The sequence below is a fragment of the Primulina eburnea genome, chromosome 1, assembly GCF_022965805.1.
Source record: "Primulina eburnea isolate SZY01 chromosome 1, ASM2296580v1, whole genome shotgun sequence".
Classification (NCBI taxonomy): Eukaryota; Viridiplantae; Streptophyta; class Magnoliopsida; order Lamiales; family Gesneriaceae; genus Primulina; species Primulina eburnea.
In genome coordinates, this window is record NC_133101.1 from 62,279,669 (window position 1) to 62,294,922 (window position 15,254).

The 15,254-nt window shown below is 32.9% G+C and overlaps 2 protein-coding genes across 2 annotated transcripts; one reads left to right on the top strand and one right to left on the bottom strand.

Annotated features, from left to right (window-relative positions):
- The first annotated feature begins 2,146 nt into the window (after positions 1–2,146).
- On the top strand, positions 2,147–3,731 carry LOC140813714 (expansin-B15-like). Its single transcript, XM_073172372.1, has 4 exons — positions 2,147–2,375; positions 2,547–2,659; positions 2,756–2,943; positions 3,299–3,731. Exons 1-4 carry the CDS (start codon positions 2,195–2,197, stop codon positions 3,624–3,626), a joined length of 810 nt encoding a protein of 269 aa, XP_073028473.1. The 5' UTR covers positions 2,147–2,194; the 3' UTR covers positions 3,627–3,731.
- A 7,031-nt stretch (positions 3,732–10,762) lies between these two features.
- LOC140838645 (scarecrow-like protein 22) lies at positions 10,763–13,715 on the bottom strand. Its single transcript, XM_073205113.1, has 2 exons — positions 12,548–13,715; positions 10,763–12,436 (listed from the first exon to the last, which is right to left on the bottom strand). The coding sequence occupies exons 1-2, from the start codon at positions 13,293–13,295 to the stop codon at positions 10,974–10,976; spliced, it is 2,211 nt and encodes a 736-aa protein (XP_073061214.1). The 5' UTR covers positions 13,296–13,715; the 3' UTR covers positions 10,763–10,973.
- Positions 13,716–15,254: the final 1,539 nt, after the last annotated feature.

Consider the following 15,254-nt stretch of genomic DNA (forward strand, 5'->3'; position numbering starts at 1 on the left):
ACTACCAGCAATCAGCGAGAGTCGAATCTGAAACCAACAAGTCTCAGAGCCTCAGCCTTAACGTACTCGTATAATTGTGAAATTATTGAATTTTTTTAATTATAAATCGGCCGTAAATGAAATTTATTCGGATTCCTTATGACAAATTGATCGAAAAGTAAGAACAAAAAATAAAATAAAAAATTGAAATTAGTCACGGTCGATCTCCTATTGATAATGAAAGCCACGTGAATTGGAGGCTTAATTTGCTAACGAGATTAGACTTTACTCCACATTTATCTATATAAAAACTCCAAACCATATGTTTATATTAGTATAATCATATCCACGGATATGTGCAGATCCCCTGGACAAATTAATCGATTCCCAGTCTACATTTTCAAAGATTTTGTGTTGTCTGCTATCAGAGATTTCTTCAACAAATTTCATATGACATTGATCAATTGTGTGCAAAAGTATATGAAAAATTTATCAGAAATCACGGAAACATGAAATATATTTCACTGAAATTGCATTTTGTTGAATTGGAGTGGAATTTTAGCCAAAATTTTGTAAATATATTGTTATGATCGGCAATCGATCGAATAGTCAAGTAAAAGACTGATATTTTAAGGAACATATAATTTTTTTTATGTGGCAAAAATTTGTGTGAGACGGTCTCACGAGCCGTATTTTGTTAGACAGATCTTATATTTGGGTTATTTATGAAAAAAATATTACTTTTTATGCTAATAGTATTAATTTTTATTGTGAATATCGGTAGGGTTGACTCATCTCACAGATAAAAATTCGTGAGACCATTGTACAAGAGACCTGCTCTTTTTCTTTACTACAAATGGGGTGCAACGTTTTGCTTTAACATGAAAACGAATCTATGTTTTTCACTAATTGGAAGATGTTTATGTTACTGAAGTTATTGGTATTGTATTATTTCGTAATTTATTATTGCCGAAATAACGCCTGTCAAAATAAAATCCGATTTTTCTACTAGTGTGTCATTACACCAATAGAAGGTGTTGGCACAACGAATCAGTTTTATGATTGACTATAAAATTTTCACTTATAATTAATTTGTATATCAACTTCAATCAAAAGATTTCCGGCAAAACACACAAATTAAATATAATTGGAGATGATGATGACATTGGAACGACCCATTGTTCAAATCTTGGCCAAGAATTACCCAAAAATGTTTCTACTTATAGGAATATGCCTCAATTCGAATTTTTGCGTATATCATATATATAATTTCTGTTAATTTTTAAATAGTTATTTAATTGCTGAAATTTTAAATATATTTATCTTAAAATATTACTCGTGAAAAATACGTGATGAAGATGAAAAATGAAAACCCTAATTCTCGCCTTACATTATGGCTTCTATGTTTAACTTCGAATGCGACGTCCACGTGGACTTTGTACCAATTTCAAAGCTCTAACCGTCGTAACGGGGCGAACACGTGAGATTATTTTAATGACCAACGGTCAATAACCGACATTAACGGCCCACTTAACGGCGGTTTTCTTTACGTTGATGGCTCAAATTTTGTACCCTTCCGAGAAAAAAAAAGGATTTTTGTTTTGGAAAAATTCTATGTGGGCCCAAAATGACGATTTAAAATGGGCCGTGTAAGTAACAAACACAAGGCCCCAACATTATTATGCTTTTCATGCTGCAAACATTCAATAACTTCTTTTTTAATAGTATTGCACGGACCCACGGAACCGGCTAATCCTCTCCCCGCGTGTGTTGTAATAAAAAAAAATAGTATTGCACGGGTTCTAAGTACAATTTAGGCTAAATAATTAGACAAATTATTAAGTTTTGTTATTGAAAATTAAAGTTTCAAACCATTTCAAATTACTTAATTCGTGCTCAAAACCAAGAACATGTTAAATTTCAATTTCAGAAATGGCATATGTATGCAGAGAGATTATGTTGACTGTACGTTCGCGCAAACAGCCAAATTAATTACACGAACTCAAAATCCTATTTCCTATCGGGAATGCACATGTGCCCGACATCTGATTAATTATTTATAGCGATAATTTGTATGAATTGACATTTTATATTAAATTCTTTGTGAATGCAAAGTGCATATGGAGTCGCTATAAATAGGGTTTGGACATCCACTAACAATGATCAAGCTTATAGCTATATCCGACGTATCCCCTCCGACTCTTGAATATATCTCATGGCCTTAACTTCGCGTTATTCTCTTTTAGCATACTTAGCAACAATCTTATTTGTCGTACCAAACTTGTGCTATTGTTTCAATCCAAAGCTCCTAAATGTGTCAAGAATTCAGACCGAGTCGGGATGGTCTACCGCGCGAGCTAGTTGGTACGGGGATCCCTATGGCGCAGGAAGTAGTGGTAAACCGTTAATAGGAAACCCTAATTAATAAAATTAACGCATTCCTCGAATAAGATTGTTTCCCCCCTCAATTTAAAATTATTTACTTCATCATACATTTTTCACATGATAATTAATGTGTATACTTTGATTAATCTTTTTGTTAATTTCATATTGAATAATATAATTAGGGGGTGCATGCGGGTACGAAAATGATGTTTCGACGCCGCCGTATTCTTCCCTGATAACGGCCGCCGCTTCTTCTCTTTTCAACTCCGGCGCGGGATGTGGGTTATGTTATCAGGTCTCTCCCAATCCATAAAGTACTTCATTCAAAGTAAAATAAGTCTTCCTGTGTGTATGAAAGAAATTATCATAATTATTTTCTTCATTTATTCAGGTGAAATGTACAACGCATAGAGCTTGCTCCGGGAACCCCGTGACCGTGGTTGTAACGGACGAGTGCCCCGGCTGTGACCCGCAGTCGATTCAATTTGATTTAAGCGGCACTTCGTTCGGAACCATGTCGAATTCCGGCGAAGCTGGTCAGCTTAGGAGTGTGGGAATTCAAGATATAAAATATAAGAGGTTATCAGTTCATTCAAATACGCGCATGTCTGAAAATTAAAATCTCCTTTGGCCGTAATAACTTTGATGATTTTGACTAAATTAATATCTTTTTAGCATTTCGATACTCAAATATTCATTCGAAATTTTTCCACCCCTTGAATTATAAGAACAATTTTAATAGACGCATGGATATATTAAAATTTAAGAATTGCTTGTAAGTTGTACTTGTGCTATAAATATATAATGTGTATTAATATATTTAATTTATGGTCTATGTTATATCTGAGAAAACATAATAAAACATATAAAAAAAATAATTTGTTTGGTCTATCCAACAAGTAAATTAATTTCTAACATACACTGAATCTTTCAGAGTAGCATGCAACTTTCATGGCGTATCTGTGGCGTTTCGGGTCGACGCCGGCTCCAACCAAAATTACTTCGCGGTACTCATTTTATTCGAAAATGGGTATGGTCTCTCCAAAGTCGAGCTGAAACAGGCGGGTTACGGTGGCGCGTGGCGTCCCATGCAGAGATCTTGGGGTTCTGTGTGGAGGTTGAACGTGGGATCAGGCCTGCAGCCGCCGTTTTCGATGCGGTTGACTTCCGGAGGCGGTTCCGGCAAGACTATTGTGGCTACTGATGTTATACCTGCTGATTATGATACGGGAAAGACTTATAGATCCACTGTCAACTTTTGAGGGTTGTTTGGTTTACTAAATTTCAAATGAATTAAATAAGTTTCCAAAATGTAATGTGAAATTTAAATTATGGATAAGCTAATGCATCCAAGTAGTATTTTTATATATCTCACGTGTCCAAATCAATTTAGACCATTGGATTTAACATTAAAGTGCTATTTTTAAGGTAGCATGAATTATAACCTAAATAAAATCGAGATAATGATCAACTACAAGAATTGTGAAGGTGCTTTGGAGTGTTTATCATGAACAAGTTCCTAAGAAACTTCATAGTGTTTAATTTTTGTTAAAAATATAATTTGAGAATATACCTTTCAGTAAAAAGTTTGCAGTAAATGAGTTGAAGATTAATTTTGATTTTGACGCGAAAATTATCTATTTTAATACAAACTGTATCTATGTAAATATGTTGTAATATTTTGATTGGAGACGACCGGTCTCATTAGATCTGACTATCGTAGCAACAAATATACATGAACAAGAAACCGATGAAAGATAATTGAAAGTGTTACTGTGCAACACACAATTTGATTTTTAAAAGTATTTCGTATTATCGCTTCCAAAAAAAAAAGAAGAGCAATTTATATAGTCATTAATTACTACATATAATTCAACGTATCCTTCACTAATTATATAGAGTCATATAGTGTAATTTTGGATTTGTATAAAACACCAACAATCTTATCAAACTGACTATATGACTTTACTATATTATAGTAATTTAATTTTTTTTTTTTTATCTTCTACCATTTCAATTTAAGAAATATCAAACTGACTATATGACTTTACTATATTATAGTAATTTTATTCTTAATTTTTTTTTTATCTTCTACCATTTCAATTTAAAAAATATAATTTTATTTTCAATTTTTCATAAACTAATTCACTATTTATTTTTTAGAATACATACATCACGTGTGTCACGATTCACTAATAGATATAAATTAACTGCATTAATACCAATTAAAGGTTCAAAGATTTGCGGATTTTTTTAAATAAAAAACTTTTGTGGAGTCGATAGATTTCTACCGATTTGTAGAAAACAAAAGAATTTGTTATACGGTCTCACAAGTCAATTTTATGAGACATATATTTTATTTGGGTCACACATTGAAGTATTAATTTTTGGCCAAAAATAATGTTTATTATTGTAAATATGAGCAAAGTTGACCACCGTCTCATAAATAAATATTCGTGAGATCGTCTTACAAATAAATAATCGTGAGATCGTCTCACAAGATACCTGCAATTTGTAGAATCCTACATATTTCTAAAGATTTTTACAGGATCTTGTTGATTTATTTTGCATGAGACGAATTTTTTTTTATAGAAGACTGTGGATTTTAATATATATAATTGTGATTTTTTTAAATTTCTTTAAACTAAAATTTGAACACGAATATATTTTATTTATTTAAAATATTTTTTTATATCAATATAAATAATTTTTACTTATTGATATAATTTGATAAAAATGATAAATAATTCAGTACTAATTTTATTGCAATCAAACTTCAATTATTCAAATTAATTACACGTATTAATTTAATTAATACTTTTAAAAAATATGTAACAATAATTTTAATATTAATAAATAATCAAATTTAAAATGATTCATTCAGTTTGAGTAAATTTTGTATGAAAATATATATCAATTTTGTTTTTGAAAATATATGTAAAACAAAAAATAAACAAGACAATTATTTATGCCTGAAAATAAAGAATATGTATGTTAAAATATTATAATTATCCTTATATATGCTCATGTTCATAAAATTTTAAAACTATATTAATGTATCACACACACACACACACACATATATTCAAAATTAAAATAAAGTTTTAATACCAAAATTAAAAAATAAAATGAATAATGCTAATAATTTTAATTTTAAACTATTGTTAGCAATAATAAAATATGTTTTTAAAAATTCCAAATAAAAAAAACATGTGGAGGAGAAAGAATGAATTACTCAGTGTTCGTATTTATATTATGTTTAATAAAAATAAAATTTAATATGTGAGTTTGATATAATTCTCGATTAAATATCCATTCAAATATTTAGGACGAATACAAAATATTTTTTGACGATTTATATTTTTATGTTATGTTTTAATTCTTGTACTTAATAGAATTTTATGAAGTCAGTAAAACTATATTGATATTTTGAATACCTAAATATTTTTGTGAAGTGTGTAAAAGTCAAGTTTGAATATCACATGGTTTTTTAAAACTATACAAAAGTTTATATTGAATATCGCTAAAGTTTTATAAATTATATAAAAATCTAAATTAAATATTTATCCATGTTAAAAGTTTAGAACGAATCGAATGAAAACATTACAAAATTGATCTAGGTGTCAAACGGGCTAGGTGAATCAGGCTTTTTGCATGATTTTCAGCCCAATGCCACTAACGTACAAGTGTTACTCAAAGTCCAATACGAGTAAAAGGAGTGTAGCCCCACCCAATTAATTTGTTTGAATTATGTCGGCCCCGAAAATCTAGTTGAATCTTTTTAAAATTTGCATTTTTTTTTTGGAGAAATATTAACCCAAATAAGCATTTTTAAATAATAACAAAAATAAAATTCATATGTTATGCATACACGCACACACGAGGTAGATCGGTTTGATGAATTTAGTTTTTTTCTTTTTTAACTTGGAGCCGCTTTCACGCACACATATTTTTTAGGACAAAAACTTGTGTGAGACGATCTCACGGGTCGTATTTGTGAGACGGATCTCTTATTTGGGTCATCCATAAAAAAAATATTATTTTTTGACAAAAACTTGTGTGAGACGTCCTTACGGGTCATGTACTCATATTTGTGAGACGGATATTTTATTTGGATCATCCATGAAAAAGTATTAGTATTTTTTATGTTAAGAGTATTACTTTTTATTGTGAATATGAGTAGGGTTGACCTGTCTCACAGATTAAGATCCGTGAGACGGTCTCACATGAGACTCACTCTTATTTTTTATGCTAAGAGTATTACTTTTTATTGTGAATATGGGTAGGGTTGACCCGTCTCACAGATTATGATCCGTGAGACGGTCTCACATGAGACTCACTCCTTTTTAATAAGTCGAGTTTGATAGAAAATATATATCACAAAATTGATCTGTACGACGATCTCCCGTGAAGTTTTGGGTCTAAAAGGAAAGAGACTTGCATGTTAATTTTTTTTTTTTGTTGTATTACCTTTATAACTTTTTGTATAAAAATGAACTATTCCAAACCAGGTAATGAAGGGTACTTGTAGGAGTTGGATGAGAAAAAGACCAAATATATGTTGTGTGTAGCTATTAATTAATTAGGGTCCTACAACAAGTGACAATTCGTATGTGCTAACTTTTGGGATTGGTATTCATATAAGAAAACAAAAATAAATAAGTGTAGAAAAGGAAGGAATGCGTCGTTTGTAAGCGATACGTGCAAGTAATTTTAACAAAAAAGCTACTTTCCCCATTTCATAATTTCTTTCTAAATTTTTTTAAATTATATCTATCAAAGCCACCACATATATTCATGAATATATATATATATATATATATATATATATATATTTTTGTAATTGACTGAGAAGCTTGTCCCGTTCCAGAATCTGGAAAATAACATTATATTTGTGAGATGGGGAGAAGATTTGGTTTCTTGGCAAACTCACACCACCCGTGTACGTAACACAAATCACAATATAATATAACCACCCTTTTCCCACTTTACTTTATATATGCCCATTTGCCTTGGATGCTCGTACGGCTGACCTTTTTCCCCCCAACTGTCTGTCTGTCTGTGTCTACATTCGTTTTTTAACACACAACTTAAAACAATATACAGACGTGTATATGCATGAAAACATTATATTTGTTGTGAAGAGGACAAAAGCTAGCTGGCAAAGATTTATGGATTGTTGGAGCAAATCTGGATTTTCTTTTGTAAAATAACTAAGAAGACCCAAATCTCCCGCACTCGCAGGAGGCTTATACATCACAAAAGTGCCCGTCTACTTTCCAAATTCCTTAACGAGCTAGAAAGTTGCATGCATACTTTCCATGCATCGAAGGGGTGGGGTGGTCTTCTTTTTTAATAAAGCGTGCTCCTGCATAACTACAGTCTACGTGACACTCACATTTGGTGCCCTCTTTCATAATCTACTTTCAAGCCATGTGTCTGTGTGTCAGTGACGGAGCCAAGAATCCGATTATACTCGGGCTAGATTTTTAAACTCCAAAATTCTTTAATATTTTAAATTGATCTATCCGGGTTAATATCAAATTTATCCAAAATTATAAAAAAAATTACATATAGATTTTTTAAAATTTTTTTGTAATACCCGGGCTAAAAAGCCCGGGTGAATGATAGCCTGCCTCCGCCCCTGTGTGTGTATTATGTATTTGGTACCCATCTACATAATTTTTGTAGCGAGAATAAACCTTGTTGCACATACTAAAATAAATCTATAACAAAAACGAAGGGATTAAATAAAACAAAACTGACACTCGATATTGTAAAATGAGTGGAAAAAATGTATTGTTTTTCTTTAATTATTTTGTTTGAAAGAATTTTAATGTGTATAATATAACTCGCTATGTGATTCACATAGGAGATAATCGGTGAAATATTTGGTTGATTTAGTGACATCAGACGAAAAAGAAGAAAACAAAAAAAAATCCAAATTATTGTATGAAATAAGTATTGACAAGTTCCAAAAATAAAACCCAAAATATGTCAATTCACATAACTAAAATTGTAAAGAGTTATATATAATATGAATGATTTTAAAAAATTGAGTTCATATTTTTAAATTAAAATATAAGTGTTCGTTTTTCCTCCAATTTACATTGACTGTGCAACTTTTGAAGCTTGGAAAATTTCCCCTTTGTTGAAAGTTATATATTTTTAGACAAAAGTAAAATTCCTTCCCATATATCTCAATTGCTTTTAGTTTTTGGATTTTGTCAATTTTATGAGTGTCCACATCAAGTTTCATTAATGGCTGTCGATCATTCAATTTGGTTGCCTTTTTTAGTTCTATATAACTATTTTAATTCCAATTGCACCTCTTTGTGACAAATAAAAATATACAATGTACACACAACCACCAATATTAATATAATTTTCCCCAGCCTTCCCTCTCAATTGTATATATTTCTGTTGGGTGCAATAATTGTCCTTACTTGGTAGAGCGATCGAACCGTGGTGCTTGAGCTGCTGTGCGGTTTAAAAGATTTGAGTTGCACCATTACTACTAGCTATAGCTTTTGGTAAAGCGGTAAGCACTCGGTCATACAATTGGTATCAGAGCCAAGGTCACGGGTTCGATTCCCTTTGATTGCAAGGAATGCAATTATTGGGAGGGAGATTGTTGGGTGCAATAATTGTCCTTACTTGGTAGAGCGATCGAACCGTGGTGCTTGAGCTGCTGTGCGGTTTAAAAGATTTGAGTTGCATCATTACTACTAGCTATAGCTTTTGGTAAAGCGGTAAGCACTCGGTCCTACAATTTCATTTCTTTTTTCGGTTATTGTAAATATATAGTCTGATTTCAAATTAAGTGGTATTTTTTCTTTGGTAAAAACTTGTGTGAAACGGTCTCATGAGTTGTATTTTGTGATACAGATATCTTATTTGGGTCATCCATGAAAAGATATTACTTTTTATGCTAAGAGTATTACTTTTTATTGTGAATATCAGCAATGTTCATCCATCTCACAGATAAAAATTCGTGAGATCATCTCATAAAAGAGATACTCTTTTTCTTTTTCTTTTTATTTGTTATTTAACTCTTAACTGAATATTAGAAAATGTACAACTATTTTTTGAATGATTTAAATATAAATAAAATAACTTTTTTTGTAAACTTTATTTTTTCAATGATTTCTTAATTTATGTGAAAAACAATAGGATTATATATTTGGACGGATAAAATATTATTATTTTTATTATTATTATTTTAGTTTTTTTTTTGGGAATCTTAACTAATATTGACCTTATATTTTGATCATCAATAGGTCGCATGCCACGGTATAATTTACTTCAGGGCAACTGACTAGTACCAGAAAATAACGACCAAGCTCAAATTAAACTATTATTTTTAAAAAACATAAATGAAACTAACTAAAATATTTTGAATGAACCAAGTTTTTCGAAAATTCTTAGATTCTTCAATCCATGTTTGTTCTGTAATGAGTTAATTTAACAAGTCCGTTCTGCCAAATTGTCCGTTAATTTATTTTATTTTTATCGATTTCTAGCGTGTTTATTATAGTGCACAGGCAGAAAATTTTAAAAGTTAAATTAGCCAATTTTAGCGAGTAAATTTAGTCTATAAAATTTCTGTTGATCCAAATGCAATTTAAGATCCTAAAATTCCTATATCACTACCATTTCAAAAAAGAGATTAAAGTAAGACAAAAACTTGTATGAGAAGATCTCACAGGTCGAATTTGTGAGACGGATTTCCATGAAAAAATATAATTTTTTATGATAAGAGTATTACTTTTTATTGTGAATATGAGTAGAGTTGACCTGTCTTACAGATTAGTATCCGTGAGACGGTTTCACATTAGACTCATCCTTAAAGTAATGAATAGAATAATAAATAATTAAGGAAATGAAAAGAGGCTGAACTAATCACGAGGCCCCATGTGATTTGATTAGGACAGAAATTATAAAAACTAATTGACCCTTAACTACGTCATTATAATACAAATACAACTACTGCCATTCAATCAGACACGATTGATTCATTAAAAAAAAAACACACTCCAAAACATTATGAAAAGCCGCAAAACTAATACTATATTAATTATATAATAAAAAGTCATTAAATACATGATTTGATTTTACTGAAAGAGACAGAGCAAGCAATCCCTCTGCAGATCAAACATTGATGAACTTGTTGTATTCCACTAGATAAGATTCAAAATATTCATGCTAACTTTCAATTCGACCACCAAAGTTTCAAAAAACCATTCCATCGATCAAGATTTTCCTGTGCTAATAGGCAAAAATTTCAACAATGTATTTCTTCCATGACATAATTTCATTCAAATGGTTAAATTATTTTGTTATTTCGATTCCTGGTTTCATAAATACTGTCTACTGTATGTTTAAATTAAAACCAACGAAAGCCAACACAATAAACTGAATAATAGAGCTATAATATTAGAACATCTTGTGCTAAAATGTACCTCTTTCTTTCCGAAAGTTGGGAACAAATCTGCCTAAGCCACAGAGTGAATTAGTTGTGCAGAAATTCAGGTAAGAAAATTCATTAAAGTTCAGTGGGTCAGAAGCTTGAAAGACGCCTTGTTCGTGAAACTGGATCAAGAATCGTGTTAGCATCTCCAAGCCGAAGCAGAGATCAACTCCTTCCGTTGCCAACATAGGGTGAGTGATGACTGTCTCTTTTCTACCTGGAATCCTCTTATGGGGGTTTTCTTTATGAGACATTCGGCTTGTGATTCGGTGAAATTGCTAAATGTTACTGGGGAGAAGCCGGAAGATAGAAACATAGTCCTCCAATGCTGTGTCTTTTCAGGATAACGAAAACGCCCCGTGACAACCTTTTCGATTCCCGGATGGATAAAAAACCTCTCGATCTTTTGCGTGGCATCCGCATTCATATTAGCTGCATCCAGTGACTCGAGGAGGTTGGAATACGATTGAAGGGCGTGAATCATATGGTTGGCAAATGAAAGATCGGTTCTGTCACATCCTCGGTCCACAGAAACAACAATTCTTGGTGACAATTGTTTCACAAAGTGCAAGACTAAAGGAACCGGCAACTGGAAATTGACAAGGGAACCAACGGGAAGATTCACAGCAACCACTTCACCATCGGATGTGTGCCAACACTGAGACCATGAACCGGAATTCAAAGAATCGATGCTCATAACCTCGAACTCAAATGCTACATTTATTTCACTAGCAAACTGGACAATATTTTCCCGAGTGAGTCCGAGCTCTATCTGATCATGAGTCGAGGGTGAGGCAAGTACAGTGATCTTCAAAGACGACGTGCCCTCGTTCCTTAGTGCTAGCTCCTGAATGAGAGAGGCCCATTGTCCACCATATCCAATATCAAAATCCACAATATGAATTCTATGGAATCCGTCAAAGGCTTCTAGGAGGGCTTGATTGCAAGTAAAATGGGTAAATTGTACTAGGGGTGAAATCTCAGAGAAGGCCTTATAAGCACCAATCTTGAAAATGAGACTAAATGGGGAAGAAGTGGTGGTACACAGGTCAAGATTGTTGTTAGTTTGGAGGAGCAATTGCAACGCCTCCTTGCAATAAAAAGCAGCCCGATGAAAAGGCTTATCAATGGGAGAGAACTGGTGATTGAGCCGCGCCAATATCTCTTGCGCGAGTACAGGATTCCCCGTCTGAACCAGCTCCGCAGCCTTGTACAGCTGGTCGATTATTGCCTGCTGTTGTTGCTGGAGGCAATGTCCTGGTTCATCCCCACCGCCAATTTTTGGCTTCTGCCCTGAACCGATGGGCCTATGTTGCAGATATTGGGGAAGTAACTGAAGCTGATGAGGAATTGCCTGCTGTCTACTAACGAACAACTCTTGTTGCCCTGTATCCTCATAAGAACCTTTCAATATTTGGCCACGGGGATCGAGGCCACCACAAATAGTCCCCGTGTTGAGCCTTTTCGACTGAGGAGCCACAAAAAGATTCTGCTCTTGGTGTTGTACAAACGTTAGAGGTAAGTTAAACGAGAGGTTCTGAGATTGCTGAATTTGGTGCTGGTTCATCATCAGTTGGGGATTGAAAATGGGAGGCTTCATTTCTGCACAAGAATCAAACGTAGTTTGATGATGCAGACCAACGGCTCCAAGATTGTTCGATATTGAAGAAGGATGCACAAGATTTTTAGAGTTAGGAGGAAACTTATCATTACTTGAGACGATTGAAGACAAAACAAAATTTTCGGCATTGGATCTATTACTACTATTGGGGAAATTTTGAAATGTTGGCATGAAATGTGCGCCAAATTGGTCACCACCGAAGCTTTGATCCACAGCTCCAAACCCCGCACTGAACTCAAACTCCGCCGCAGCTGAACTGCCACCACCGCTAAATTGAAGACCCTTATTCAGATTTCCCATTCCAGGATCCTCCGCATCCCCCATGATCATCCGGAGAATAGACTGTTCTTGAGTCGGAGAAACAGCGACAGACTCCGACAGCACACTCTCCCAATCCTCCATAGCACATTTCTCCTCGTTTACAACACCGCCGCCGAAGGCTATTCCGGTCTCAAGAGACGTCGGAACAGGGAGGAGTTCGGAATCAACTCGTGCGACATTGGAGCTGGTGGCAGTAGTCGAATCTTGCTGCCACTTGGGAGATGGGTTTGTGTCCGAAACCGCCGCCACCCCCGCCGTGTCGGTAGATGATGGGGCACCGCCACCACCGCCACAGAAAGAAGAAGACAGGGTTGAGGAAGATGTGGGCCGGCTAGAAATCCTTGCAGAATCCAGGACAGACGTGGGCTCAACAAAACTGCTATCCAAGAAACAATTTTTCTTGAAAAAATCAAACGAAAGGGTGCCACAATCAGTAAAAAAACCACTTTTCTCCACAACCCGCTCCAAATCCAACACCCCCGGCCCCTCAAAATCAAAGGGTAAGGGCATCCCCCTCATTTACGAACCAAATCAAACACCCAATATCCACCACTTTCTTCAATTCCTCCAGCTTTTACGACAAAAAAGTATTAAAACTACCCACCAACAAACCAAAATTTTCAAGAAAAAATCCAATCTTTACAGCAAAACCACAACTACCCATATCCCCAAATCCCGGAAACTCAATAATACATACAAACAAGCCTATGCATGCATGTATGTAGATACTCAGTTGTAGTGGCTAGCTCTCCCGGCTAGCTTAAATTTTTTTTTTTAATTATCTTTGGGGAAAATCAATCAATAGACTGGATGGCAGGATGGGTAGAGGGTCCTGAAGTATTCTTCTTTTAACTTATATATTTTTTCTATGGAAGGAGTAGTCGCCCTATCTTGCGTTCTCTGCCATCGATGCGTAAAACATAAAAAAGTAGTAAAGTGCCCCCCCCCCCCTTCCTTCATGGCTTCATCTCATCCCTCTCTATTTTCTTCCTTTTTATTTTTATTTTATTATTTATTTTTCACCCTTTTTAGTTAAATTAATTTTTAGTTATCTTTCTTGCTTTCACGGTTCTACCCAAACCCACATACGCACAACCTCCCGCGTGTCACGCATTATATTCTCAGCTTGGTAAAATTCCTTTTTATCATAATATTCAATAAATTATTTGAATTTTAAATACTATTTTACGGATTTATATATGTTATATAGATTGATCTGATCTATATTTAAGATAAAAATAATAATTTTAATAATAAAAATAATATTTTTTATGATCATATATGATTTATGTCTCGTAAAATTGACATATGAACTGATTTGATAACAATTTCATATAAATTATATCTACAAGATATGATCAATTCAAAAATTAGTAGAATGTAGCCTATTTCATGGCTGGCTTGGTCAGAAGACGTGGGCTTTTAATCTTTTAAAATTAAAACTAAAATTAAAATATATAGTTAAATTATTTTTAATGAAATATATTCGAATTAAATAAAACAATTACTAAAATGTAAAATATTTGCTGTATGTTAAAATAAATGGATTGAGATGCACATACACTACAAAAGCCAAAAAAAAAAAAATTGATAACTATTATGACTAAAAAAATTGATTAAAAGTCTTAGTATCCGAGTTAGTAGAGTAAATGAATGTTTGACTAATAGTCAAGAATTTGATTCCTGCTACAAATATTTTTTCGAGCAAACCTATCAGTCCAATACGGTTTACTCGAACTAACGTAGTTAGCAGATTATTGTGTTAACCTGAGAGCTTACTCAATATACAAAAAAAATAACATAATCTATTTTTCTAAATTTTATGCGTGCAAAAAGTGATTTTGCAGTTACTAATATTTTCACTTGAGAACTGAAAAACTCCCAACTTATGTTCGATAAAATGGTAAATTCAGCTATTGATATACCAAGAACTGAATGGACATTAAATGCATCGAGACGTTCATATTCAAAAATAAATAAAAAAATAAAGAAGTGAATATCTAAATATTTAATAACTCCATTAGCTCAATGATGCATGTCACAATAATGTACTCTAAACATACGTTGACCCATCTTGTGAAACAACCGATTCAATTAGTACAATGTATTAGCAAATAGTTCAAAGAACCTCAATCTCATATTTTATATCGAATTACTTATGGTTTGTCTACGTGTTGTGTGTTTGTATAATTGAATTTTTTAAAATGAATATTTCGTGCTTAGTTAATTTTTATATAAAATTATGAACAACTGTATCGAGAATATTTGTTTGATTTTGCAATTATATTTGGATAAAGAGTGTGTTTTTTTTCAAATAAAATAAATATAGATAATGTGTAAATTATTGGTACAGAGAAAGACATTCTCACTTAATTTCCATTTTGTTTCTTTGTCTACCAATCATTTTATTTTTTGTATGCGGGAACAAGATACTTTTAAAATTTGTTTTAATTTTTTCAATTCATTTCACCAGAAAAT

Coding starts and splice junctions, on each gene's coding strand:
- LOC140813714 (XM_073172372.1), top strand. CDS start 2,195: ATGGCCTTAACTTCGCGTTATTCTCTTTTAGCATACTTAGCAACAATC. Junction 2,660..2,755: donor GATGTGGGTTATGTTATCAG/GTCTCTCCCAAT, acceptor TCATTTATTCAG/GTGAAATGTACAACGCATAG. Junction 2,944..3,298: donor CAAGATATAAAATATAAGAG/GTTATCAGTTCA, acceptor TGAATCTTTCAG/AGTAGCATGCAACTTTCATG.
- LOC140838645 (XM_073205113.1), bottom strand. CDS start 13,295: ATGAGGGGGATGCCCTTACCCTTTGATTTTGAGGGGCCGGGGGTGTTG. Junction 12,437..12,547: donor TTTGTCTTCAATCGTCTCAA/GTAATGATAAGT, acceptor ATTCTTGTGCAG/AAATGAAGCCTCCCATTTTC.